The sequence below is a fragment of the Oncorhynchus nerka genome, linkage group LG3 (assembly GCF_034236695.1).
Source record: "Oncorhynchus nerka isolate Pitt River linkage group LG3, Oner_Uvic_2.0, whole genome shotgun sequence".
NCBI classification, from domain to species: domain Eukaryota; kingdom Metazoa; phylum Chordata; class Actinopteri; order Salmoniformes; family Salmonidae; genus Oncorhynchus; species Oncorhynchus nerka.
The window spans coordinates 62259228-62271783 of NC_088398.1; the positions used below are offsets into that span (position 1 = coordinate 62259228).

Sequence of the window (12556 nt, forward strand, 5' to 3'; positions counted from 1 at the left end):
ATAACAACTACATCAATATGAAGGGTTATGAGAAAGCAAGGCAGTTGCTCGTAATGCTTTGTAACATTTTTATGACCAGGCATTAAACAGCAGGAAATCTTACGGACTGTGCATGGTTTATTTTATTAAGTGCCAAAGTGATGATAAACTGCTGGAATGGGTAGACAACAGAGATCAATACACATGGGTAAAGCCAGTGCTTGACTTGGGCAGGAGCTCACTGGAACTGAGTACCAGCACCTCAAATGGTCTTCTGCTGGAGTTCCTGCATCTCCTAGAATATTAGCTCCAAAGTATAGAGTTCCTGCACCTAAATATAAATGGTACGTGGAGAACATTCCTCATGTCACCGTGCAAAGGGCAGTTGATGTCCCTCAAGAATCTCTGCCCTACCAGTAGTGGCATCACTATCCACATACTGCAAAGCAACGTGGAATGTCAAAGCACAATACAGTAGGCAGAACAAGGCAATACAATGCCAGTATTGCCAGACAACAAGACATACAGTCGTTGATTGATGAGGTTATTTTTTATGTAACAGTGAGAACTTATTTTGGAGACAGTGATTTGGGTTACGAAGCACCCTTGTCTCTCAGCTTGGATAGCAGAATTTCATTCTTACGACACTCCTGTAAGAAAGAGTATTGAATTAGTAAAACAACATCAGTGATTCACTTTATCAGTTTAGAAGGGAAAATGCAAAAAAGACATAAAAAAAAATCAGCTCTGGGAGACTACGGTAGAACACATTCATAAAACAGTTAATTAGTTCCGTCATGTTTTACCATACATAACCAGAATACGGTTCTCTCTCAGGCCTCACCTCTTTGAAGTCCTTGACAGTTTTGAAGTAGAGCCTCTGTTTGTCCAGCAGCTCATCATTCAGCTGGTCTCTCATCTTATTCTCCTGCTTCTTCTTCTCTATCTGTAGACCAGGAGGAGACATCACCAATATGCATCACACAACACTCATATTTAAGTGTTTTTCACTAGGGCCAGGAGGAAAGCACCTGGCGTCTTCAGCTCAAGCTGTCATTAGGCAGCGGACAGTGAAGATAAGAGAGATGGTTAGTTACCGTACTCACCTTATTGCGGCTTTGTTTGATTCCCACCACTATCTGCTCCATCTGTCTCAAGAACTGCTCCTTGGCCCCCAAAGACGCCATCGCCCTGAGCAAGACAGAAGACCACGGCTTAGACAGGAGGTAAACCTGCTGGACTCCATTACCCATAACAAGAAAAGCAGGATAGGTTTATAAAGGGTAAATTGTGAAAATACTCACTTTTGGAAGTTGTCATGGATGGAATTCAGCAAGTTCACCTACAGAAACAGATCAACACGGGGTGGCAGATAGCCTAGTGGTTAGAGCAATGAGTCAGTAATTGAAAGGTTGCTAGATCGAATCCCCAAGCTGACATGGTAAACATCTATCGTTCTGCCCCTGAACAAGGCAGTTAACCCACTGTTCCTAGGCCATCATTTTAAATAAGAATTTGTTCTTAATAACTGACTTGCCTAGTTAAATTTAAAAAACACAGAAGATGATTACCATGAGTAAACAAGCTGATTTCAGCTGCAATGGCTCTATGAAATTGATGCCCTCTCCTCTTACCTCCTTCTCCAGGTACACCTTCTTGTCATCTAATGTGTAATACAAGGTGAAGAACTGCTTGGTCTCTTTATGTGTTGCTGAAACTAGGGGACACACACAAAAGTAATGGTTCTTAGATCTAAGAATTTGTTAACAAATCAATAAGTGGTTGAGGCTAAGATACCTACCTTGGCCATAGAGCTCAATGAACCTCTAATGATACTGGTTCAGTTCTGCCCTGCTCGGCACCTCGTCTATCTTCCTCTGCAGGATGGCGATCTCACGGTTCCTCCAAGCCTATCAGAGAGTAGCCCTCAGGTCATGAGCAAATAAAGGACTTGGTAAGAGGACCACTATTTGCATGCTCCAAACAGAATGCCTAAGTGAATTCAAATTGATTAAGCAGGAATGAATCCTGCTACAGCATTGTGATTTGTGCATTTTACCATCATCAGTCTGATCTTCTGTAGCTTCTGTCTGTTGTACTGCTTGTTGATTAGCTGACTCCTCTCCTTAGGGAGAGAGTGAGAAAGAGGGGGAAAGAAAGTCAGTCACAACATTTATTAAACATAGACAAAAAAAGAGTTAGCTGGTCTTGGGAGTGTGTTACCTTCTCGTCCTCCGTATCATCTCCTGACTCCATCTTCAGGTCCTCAATGTTCTGCTGCAGGCAAACCATCTCCTCCTGGAAAAAAATTGCACTCCATGTTAGTTGTTTTGCTCTTACCAGGAAATAAGGGAATTACATCACAAATACACCTGTGAAGTAGGTCCATTTCAAACTTAAATCTAACAAGTCATATATGGATGGACTATGACAGACGAGCTAAATTACTTCTATGCTCGCTTCGAGGCAAGTAACACTGAAACATGCATGAGAGCATCAGCTGTTCTGGACGACTGTGTGATCACGCTCTCCGTAGCTGATGTGAGTAAGACCTTAAAAACAGGTCAAGGCCGCAGGCCCAGACGCATTACCAGGACGTAATGTGCTGACCAACTGGCAAGTGTCTTCACTGACATTTTTAACCTGTCCCTGAGTGAGTCTGTAAAACCAACATGTTTCAAGCAGACCACCATAGTCAATGTGCCCAAGAACACTAAGGTAACATGCCTAAATGACTACCGACCTGTAGCACTCACACCTATAGCCATGAAGTGCTTTGAAAGGCTGGTCATGGCTCACAACACCATTACCCCAGAAACCCTAGCCCCACTCCAATTTGCATACCGTCCCAACAGATCCACAGATGATGCAATCTCTATTGCACTCAATACTGCCCTTTCTCACTCATCACTAAGCTCAGGACCCTGGGACTAAACACCTCCCTCTGCAACTGGATCCTGGACTTCCTGACGGGCCACCCCCAGGTGGTAAGGGTAGGTAACAACACATCCACCACGCTCATCCTCAACACGGAGGCCCCTCAGGGGTGCGTGCTCAGTTACTTCCTGTACTCCCTGTTCACTCATGACTGCATGGCCAGGTACGACTCCAACACCATCATCAAGTTTGCTGATGACACAACGGTGGTAAGCCTGATTACTGACAACAATGAGACAGCCTATGGGGAGGTCATCAGAGACTTGGCCGTCTGGTGCCAGGACAACAACCTCTCCCTCAACGTGATCAAGACAAAAGAGATGATTGTGGACTACAGGAAAAGGAGGACCGAGCACACCCCCATTCTCATCGCCAGGGCTGTAGTGGAGCAGGTGATGAGTTCCAAGTTCCTTGGTGTCCACATCACCAACAAACTATCATGGTCCAAACACACTAAGACAGTTGTGAAGAGGGCATGAAAAAACCTATTCCCCCTCAGGAGACTGAAAAGATTTGGCATGGGTCCCCAGATCCTCAAAAGGTTCTACAGCTACACCATCAAGAGCATCTGACTGGTTGCATCACTGCCTGGTATGGCAACTGCTCGGCCTCCGACCACAAGGCACTACAGAGGGTAGTGCGTACGGCCGAGTACATCACCGGGGCCAAGGTTCCTGCCATCCAGGATCTCTATACCTGGTGGTATCAAAGGAAGGCCCTAAAAATTGTCCAAGACTCCAGCCACCCTAGTCATAGACTGTTCTCTCTGCTACCGCACGGTACCGGAGCACCAAGTCTAGGTCGAAAAGACTTCTTAACAGCTTCTACCCCCAAGCCATAAGACTCCTAAACAGCTAATCAAAGGACTACCGAGACCCGTTTTACGCTGCTGCTGCTCTCTGGTTATCTAAGCATAGTCACTTTAACTCTACCTAAATGTACATATTACCTCAATTAACTTGACTAACCGGTGCCCTTGTACATTGACTCTGTACTAGTACCCCCTGTATATAACCTCGCTATTGTTATTTTACTGCTGCTCTTTCATTATGTTATTTTTATCTTCATTTTTTTTTACTTAACCAACAATGCTTCAAGAAGTCTAAGGGCTTGTTACTAAGCGTTTCACTGTAAGGTCTACACCTGTTGTATGTGCATGCATCTGCATGTGACAAATAACATTTGATTTGAAAATATGCAGACTCACTCTACAATGTGTCCGGAACTCCTGCTCTTGGTGCTGCAGGTTCTCATTCATGCCTACCAGAGCCCTCAGCTTCTCCAACAGTCTGTGGCACACACAGGTAGGATGAGAAAAGTCCAAAACACCTGTATAATTTTATTATTTATTCATTTTATTATTAGGGTTTATATACTAACAACCACTGAATTAATGACTTAATGGTTTGGTATGAATGTGCAGCATTCACCCAGTATCAGCCTGGCCCTCAGCCTCTTCCAGGGCACTCGGCTCTTTCTCCAGTCTCTCGGTCTGCTCTGTGGCCTCCAACAGTTTGCTCTTAGCTTCCACGCACCCCGATTTTACCTCCAAGTGTTTGGTTTGTAGCTGAAAACACACCAAATACACATACTTTTAGTTACTTCTGACAGGAAGATAAAGTGCATTGTATCCTTCCATTTAAGAAATGCATGGTTATTTTACACAACGTTCTGTGAAATTCATAAAGTCCAGTCGTCACCTCCTCCAACTGCTTGGTCTTCTGTTGGATCTGTTTGTTCAGAGAGGTCACTATCCTACGGTGCTGCTGGATTGGCCCGTACCCTCTGGACGGTCCTCTGCAGACCTCTCCAAGTGATGGAAATGTGTATGTGGAAACACATTTAACTACACACTGTGGCATTGACTTATACTTTAAAATATTTTATGATTGCAGTTAACCATTTAACCCTGCTGTGGGAGTCGCTCACCTTCTCAGCATACTCAGATGCTATCTGTTTAATCTCCTCAGACTGCAGCCCAACTATCTGTCCCACTGTGTTGGCTGTTAGCCTCCCCTGTATTGATGTTACATATTAAATAAAACAACTTTACACAGTAATCAACCACACAGTAATCAACCACACAGTAATCAACCACACAGTAATCAACCACACAGTAAAGGCGCTGGCAAAGAGAAGAACTAAAGCCATGCCTACCTCCTCAGTCACCATGGCAGCCATGCTGGGCATCAGTGTTTTGATGCGCAGCTGAGAGGATATATCACAGGGAGTCAGGGACATCATCACAAAGAGGGATGCATTTCTGTAGTATTGGACATGGGGCTGCGGTTGGTTTTATACACATGTGATGTGACTTCACCTCCTACGCTGCCTGCAGGTCCTCCTCCTCCTCCACAAGTCTCCATCCCTGTAATATTGTTTGTAATGATCGACCTCCTGTCCCTGTCTTTATCATTCTGTAGTTATAGGCTTTGAATTCATATAATGCTACAATTAACTTTACAAATATGACAGTAATTTCAATAAATCTCACCTGGTCCTGTTTTGTCTGCTTGCTGAATCCATACCGTCTAAAACACAGGTGTAATTAGTACTTAAATCACTGTTAGGCACAGGAGGTTGGTGGCACCTTAATTGGGGAAGACAGGCACGTGAAAATGGCTGGAGCGTAATAGTGGAAAGGTATCAACAACATTAAACACATGGCTTCCTCCGCTTCAGCCATTATTATGAGCCGTGCTCCCCTCAACAGCCTCCACTGCTGTTAGGATACTGGTACATGAAAGGAGCACATAACACATGTATGCACACACACCCACTCCATGCTTGTTTGAAATTTGTACTCTCTTCTGTATCGAAACACACACACAACAAGCATTCATGTGAAACACTCCTTGCAGTGAACGAGTCCATTTACATACTTACAGAAGGTAATCTGACATTCTAATAAAAGGATGGATGAGACACAGGAAAATAGGAAAATGAAAGGAACACAATTGTCAAATGGGAGGAGATCACATCTTTGGACACTGTTAACAACCCTCCAGGCAAGCTTCAATGCCATACAACTCTCCTTCCGTGGCCTCCAATTGCTCTTAAATACAAGTAAAATTAAATGCATGCTCTTCAACCGATCGCTACCTGCACCTGCCCGCCCGTCCAGCATCGTTACTCTGGACGGTTCTGACTTAGAATATGTGGACAACTACAAATACCTAGGTGTCTGGTGAAACTGTAATCTCTCGTTCCAGACTCACATTAAGCATCTCCAATCTACAATCTAGAATCGGCTTCCTATTTCGCAACAAAGCATCCTTCACTCATGATGCCAAACACACCCTCGTAAAACTGACTATCCCGCCGATCCTTGACTTTGACGATGTCATTTACAAACTAGCCTCCAACACTCTACTCAACAAATTGGATGCAGTCTATCACAGTGCAATCCGTTTTGTCACCAAAGCCCCATATACTACCCACCATTGCGACCTGTACGCTCTCGTTGGCTGGCCCTCGCTTCATACTCGTCGTCAAACCCACTGGCTCCAAGACCCTGCTAGGTAAAGTCCCCCCTTATCTCAGCTCGCTGGTCACCATAGCATCTCCCACCTGTAGCACACGCTCCAGCAGGTATATCTCTCTAGTCACCCCCAAAACCAATTCTTTCTTTGGCCGCCTCTCCTTCCAGTTCTCTGCTGCCAATGACTGGAACGAACTACAAAAATCTCTGAAACTGGAAACACTTATCTCCCTCACTAGCTTTAAGCACCAACTGTCAGAGCAGCTCACAGATTACTGCACCTGTACATAGCCCAAACAACTACCTCTTTCCCAACTGTATTTAATTTATTTATTTATTTTGCTCCTTTGCACCCCATTATTTTTATTTCCACTTTGCACATTCTTCCATTGCAAAACTACCATTCCAGTGTTTTACTTGCTATATTGTATTTACTTTGCCACCATGGCCTTTTTTGCCTTTACCTCCCTTCTCTCATTTGCTCACGTTGTATATAGACTTGTTTATATTGTATTATTGACTGTATGTTTGTTTTACTCCATGTGTAACTCTGTGTCGTTGTATCTGTCGAACTGCTTTGCTTTATCTTGGCCAGGTCGCAATTGTAAATGAGAACTTGTTCTCAACTTGCCTACCTGGTTAAATAAAGGTGAAATAAATAAACATTGGTTCTGATTCTCTCTGACAAGGTAAAAATCTGTCGTTCTGCCCGAACAAGGCAGTTCCTAGGCCGTCATTGTAAATTAGAATTTATTCTTAACTGACCCACCTAGTTAAATAAAGGTAAAAACGATGCTGGGCCAATTGTGCCCTGCCCTGTGGGACTCCCAATCACGGCCGGTTGTGATACAGCCTGGAGACAACCCGTATCGAGTCAATGAGGTAATTGAGGAAGATATGTATATGCACTGCTCAAAAAAATTAAGGGAACACTAAAATAACACATCCTAGATCTGAATGAATGAAATATTCTTATTACATACTTTTTTCTTTACATAGTTGAATGTGCTGACAACAAAATCACACACAAATTATCAATGGAAATCAAATTTATCAACCCATGGAGGTCTGGATTTGGAGTCACACTCAAAATGAAAGTGGAAAACCACACTACAGGCTGATCCAACTTTGATGTAATGTCCTTAAAACAAGTCCAAATGAGGCTCAGTAGTGTGTGTGGCCTCCACGTGCCTGTATGACCTCCCTACAACACCTGGGCATGCTCCTGATGAGGTGGCGGATGGTCTCCTGAGGGATCTCCTCCCAGACCTGGACTAAAGCATCCGCCAACTCCTGGACAGTCTGTGGTGCAACGTGGCATTGGTGGATGGAGCGAGACATGATGTCCCAGATGTGCTCAATTGGATTCAGGTCTGGGGAACGGGCGGGCCAGTCCATAGCATCAATGCCTTCCTCTTGCAGGAACTGCTGACACACTCCAGCCACATGAGGTCTAGCATTGTCTTGCATTAGGAGGAACCCAGGGCCAACCGCATCAGCATATGGTCTCACAAGGGGTCTGGGGATCTCATCTCGGTGCCTAATGGCAGTCAGGCTACCTCTGGCGAGCACATGGAGGGCTGTGCGGCCACGCAAAGAAATGACACCCCACACCATGACTGACCCACCCCCAAACCGGTCATGCTGGAGGATGTTGCAGGCAGCAGAACGTTCTCCACGGCGTCTCCAGACTGTCACGTCTGTCACATGTGCTCAGTGTGAACCTGCTTTCATCTGTGAAGAGCACAGGGCGCCAGTGGCAAATTTGCCAATTTTGGTATTCTCTGGCAAATGCCAAACGACCTGCATGGTGTTGGGCTGTAAGCACAACCCCCACCTGTGGACGTCGGGCCCTCATACCACCCTCATGGAGTCTGTTTCTGACCCTTTGAGCAGACACATGCACATGTGTGGCCTGCTGGAGGTCATTTTGCAGGGCTCTGGCAGTGCTCCTCCTGCTCCACCTAGCACAAAGGCAGAGGTAGCGGTCCTGCTGCTGGGTTGTTGCCCTCCTACAGCCTCCTCCACGTCTCCTGATGTACTGGCCTGTCTCCTGGTAGTGCCTCCATGCTCTGGACACTACGCTGACAGACACAGCAAACCTTCTTGCCACAGCTCGCATTGATGTTCCATCCTGGATGAGCTGCACTACCTGAGCCACTTGTGTGGGTTGTAGACTCCGTCTCATGCTACCACTAGAGTGAAAGCACCGCCAGCATTCAAAAGTGACCAAAACATCAGCCAGGAAGCATAGGAACTGAGAAGTGGTCTGGTCACCACCTGCAGAACCACTCCTTTATTGGGGTGTCTTGCTAATTGCCTATAATTTCCACCTGTTGTCTATTCCATTTGCACAGCATGTGAAATTTATTGTCAATCAGTGTTGCTTCCTAAGTGGACAGTTTGATTTCACAGAAGTGTGATTGACTTGGAGTTACATTGTGTTGTTTAAGTGTTCCCTTTATTTTTTTGAGCAGTGTATAAGCGGAATTGGTCAGAAGCCTGTAAAACAGCTGCTATCCACTGCAGCACCATCTTTATGGCATCTTTATTGTAAAGGCTCATGGAATAATTTGACCCAGACATGACATGTCAGCTTCATGTCAGGGAGTCACTCACCAATACATCTAGGACTGCTTTCACAGCCTTTTCCTTCCTCTGGAGGAAGTCTTCATCCTAAAATGGAGGGCCAATACAGGGTGCATAAGACAGGGGTTTATTCAATGAAAAGTTCAGAACATTGGACTTAGAAATGTAATGAGTAGAGTTGGAGTTGAATATCCCTGCCATGGAGCCACCCTACAATAACAGCACTCACCTCAGGGAAGCTGTGTGTCTTCTGGAACTGAGAGACAGAATAGGCTCTCACATAGTCTCCCATCTCCTCCTTCGTCCCTATGGCCCTCTTCACCAGCCACTGAAGATCATACAACACCGGCAATGAATCAGACATCAGGTCACAAACCAAGTGTGGTACCCTATTACAAAACTCTAATGTCTAGGAATACACACCTGTATCACTGGAAATATATGGACGAAATGCAGCCCTTGGATCTGATGAGGCTCCTGGCAATGAGGGCACTTCATTTTGGGCAGAACAGACACAATCTTCTCTGTGAGAGCGCTGCAAAGAGATACACAAGTTCATCCAACATCAGTTACACTGGTCCAGCAACATCACTAACAGTAAATAAAATGATGCTATATGTTAGCTACTTACATTTTCTGTCCAATAGTTGAATTCTCCTGGAACAGCAGATCCACATCAATGTCAAAGTTACATGTTGTGATGCACCATGTCATCCCTCCAACCACCTATAAAAAGACATGGTTCAGTGAATGGAATTAGAAAGGGTAGCAAGGAGATGGTAAACCAGGAATCAAAAGCCTGCAGATCTTCAGCTTTGTAATGTAAGTTGGTTCTCACCTTGTCAAAAGGTCCCAGTCCTTTTATTCGGGCTCTGAAATATCCAGCAGCAAGAAGAAGTTCCAGGATTTCTGCTAGCTTGACACTCTGCTTCTCGTCCTCCCTTGTTTCCTGCAAGCCACAGTTGCTAACATCAGTTGCTTTATTTAGCAAACTGTGAATTCGCTAGCTCCAGTAGCTATCTAGCCAAGTGGCAAACCCAGGAATGTTTACATTGCATTGTTGTGTTGTTATATTATGACAGAAACTGCACCATATTAGGAAAAATGACTGACTAAAAATGATGTTACCTGAATAAGATTTCCCTCTTGATCATATTGAGCTCCTATTTTCGAACCTGTTCTTGCTCTGTGGAAAACAGACGTGGCCGCCATGTTGGACTGTGGTGTGTAGTCTCATGACGAAGGCATATGACTTTGGTCTTAATTCTTGAAAAATTGTGCGTTCATGATGTAGCTGTAATTTTTATACAAAAAGTAAGCTAACCTCACTTAGAGGTCGACTGCAACACGGCCACTGTCGAGTGATGGGAGTCGATAAAGTGAGTAGAGTTAACATTTAGAAAAACAAAAGCATGTGAATCGCTGCAGCGGTTCTAAACGTTGCAATACCACTTTCGTCCACTGGATGGAACTCTAATGCCACTAAAGATTATATAGAAAGGCTGACATGATGAAGCTCTCTAGGTCTGAAGCCTTTCCAACATCATTGCATCTTTCATTTGAACAGGGTTGTCAGTATTCCTGGAAACAAATCAATCATGCACGTTGTGATTAATGATCCTCAGTTGTTGAAGTGATGTAAGGAAGCAGGACCATCAAGTACACATCCTGTCCTATCCTGCCATAGGCCTATAATGCAAACCATCAGTTTGTCACACAAAACGTAAAATCTATTTGCTGTGTGTGTGTGTGTGTGTGTGTGTGTGTGTGTGTGTGTGTGTGTGTGTGTGTGTGTGTGTGTGTGTGTGTGTGTGTGTGCATCATCAACCCTCTTCTGCTCTCAGATCCAGTTTTCATCTGTCATGGGGAGATATTCTCAATCGGGCAAAAGTGTGTCCTCTCCTCAACTCATCTGTCCTCCTTTCCAACGTGACCCCGAAAACCAATAAGTGGTTGCCATATGTAGGAGAGCATCAATTAGTTAATATGTGAACAGAGAGTAGTTTGCTCCTCTCCTCGACTGCCGTCTTCTGGCAGAGGATGCCCCAGTGTATCCTACATGGAAGAGTTTTAAAATCTGCCACAAACCCTTTGAAACATATATTTTCTCAGAGGTGAAAAGCATGCACACATTTAAAAACAATATCTTTTTATCGATAAAATGTCTAGCACAACTAGCTAGATGTATTTTTCTAATAATTTTTTTTAGGATACATTTTTTGGGGGGATTTAAAATATAATTTACCTGATGGCATGCTAGAGGAGTGTGTGTGTGTGTGTGTGAGAGAGAGAGAAAGCGAGAAAGAGAGGGAGCACCCCGCTATCCACATCGACGGGACAGTAGTGGAGAAGGTGGAAAGTTTTAAGTTCCTCGGCGTACACATCACGGACAAACTGAAATGGTCCACCCACACAGACAACCTCAGGAGGTTGAAGAAATTTGGCTTGTCACCGAAAACACTCACAAACTTTTACAGAACCACAATTGAGAGCATCCTGTCGGTATCACCGCCTGGTACGGCAACTACCACGCCCACAACCGTAAGGCTCTTCAAAGGGTAGTGAGGTCTGTACAACGCATCACCGGGGGCAAACTACCTGCCCTCCAGGACACCTACACCACCCGATGTCACAGGAAAGCTCAAAAAAATGATCAAGGACAACAACCACCCGAGCCACTGCCTGTTCACCCCGCTATCATCCAGAAGGCAAGGTCAGTACAGGTGCATCACAGCTGGGACAGAGAGACTGAAAAACAGCTTCTCAAGGCCATCACTAACATTGAGTGGCTGCTGCCAACATACTGACTCAAATCTCTAGCCACTTTAATAATTAAAAATTGGATGTTATAAATGTGTCACTAGTCACTTTAAACAATGCCACTTTATATAATGTTTACATACCCTACATTACTCATCTCATATGTATATTCTGTACTCTATACCATCTACTGCATCTTGACAATGCTCCACGGCCATCACTCATCTATATCATATGTACATATTCTTATTCATTCCTTTACACTTGTGTGTATAAGGTAGTTGTTGTGAAATTGTTAGATTACAAGTTAGATATTACTGAACGGTAGGAACTAGAAGCACAAGCATTTCGCTACACTCGCATTAACATCTGCTAACCATGTGTAGGTGACCAATCAAATTTGATTTGATGGACACTATTAAAGTGGAGGATCCCATAATGGAATATGCATCAGTGCAGGTAATGGTAGTCAGGTTGAGCACCCAGGAGGCAGTGGAGGATTCCATTAGACTCACAGTTCCTAAATCAGTCATTCTCACTCTCGCTCACTCTCTTTCTCTCCCCTATCTCTCTCTCTGAGTGTGTATTGAACTGCCTCTTTCAGGTAATTACTACAGCTTCATAAACTCTCTACTCCTCGGCCTCCTCAACAATGAAAAGAGACCTAGTCCTTGGACTTATCAATGCCCACCCAGCTGAAACCATTACACAGTGGCTCTCACTCAAGCATAAGAGGCTTACAACAGAACATCACCTGACAAGTATATAGACTGAAGCCATCTCAAAACAGTGTTTTGGGCTATAGGTTTT

The 12556-nt window shown here is 44.4% G+C and overlaps 1 protein-coding gene across 1 annotated transcript; it reads right to left on the reverse strand.

Moving 5' to 3' along the window:
* Positions 1-104: 104 nt before the first annotated feature.
* LOC115111987 (coiled-coil domain-containing protein 93) lies at positions 105-10432 on the reverse strand. The gene is given in 22 exon segments (XM_029638602.2): positions 105-629; positions 824-925; positions 1086-1170; positions 1284-1321; positions 1614-1696; positions 1781-1889; positions 2039-2104; positions 2203-2277; positions 4124-4205; positions 4347-4483; positions 4617-4699; positions 4702-4723; positions 4846-4932; positions 5074-5160; positions 5163-5284; positions 5411-5447; positions 9017-9073; positions 9216-9314; positions 9410-9521; positions 9618-9712; positions 9825-9935; positions 10115-10432. Coding segments are annotated over 22 exon segments (1830 nt in total). The 5' UTR covers positions 10199-10432; the 3' UTR covers positions 105-572.
* Between the last annotated feature and the right edge of the window lie 2124 nt (positions 10433-12556).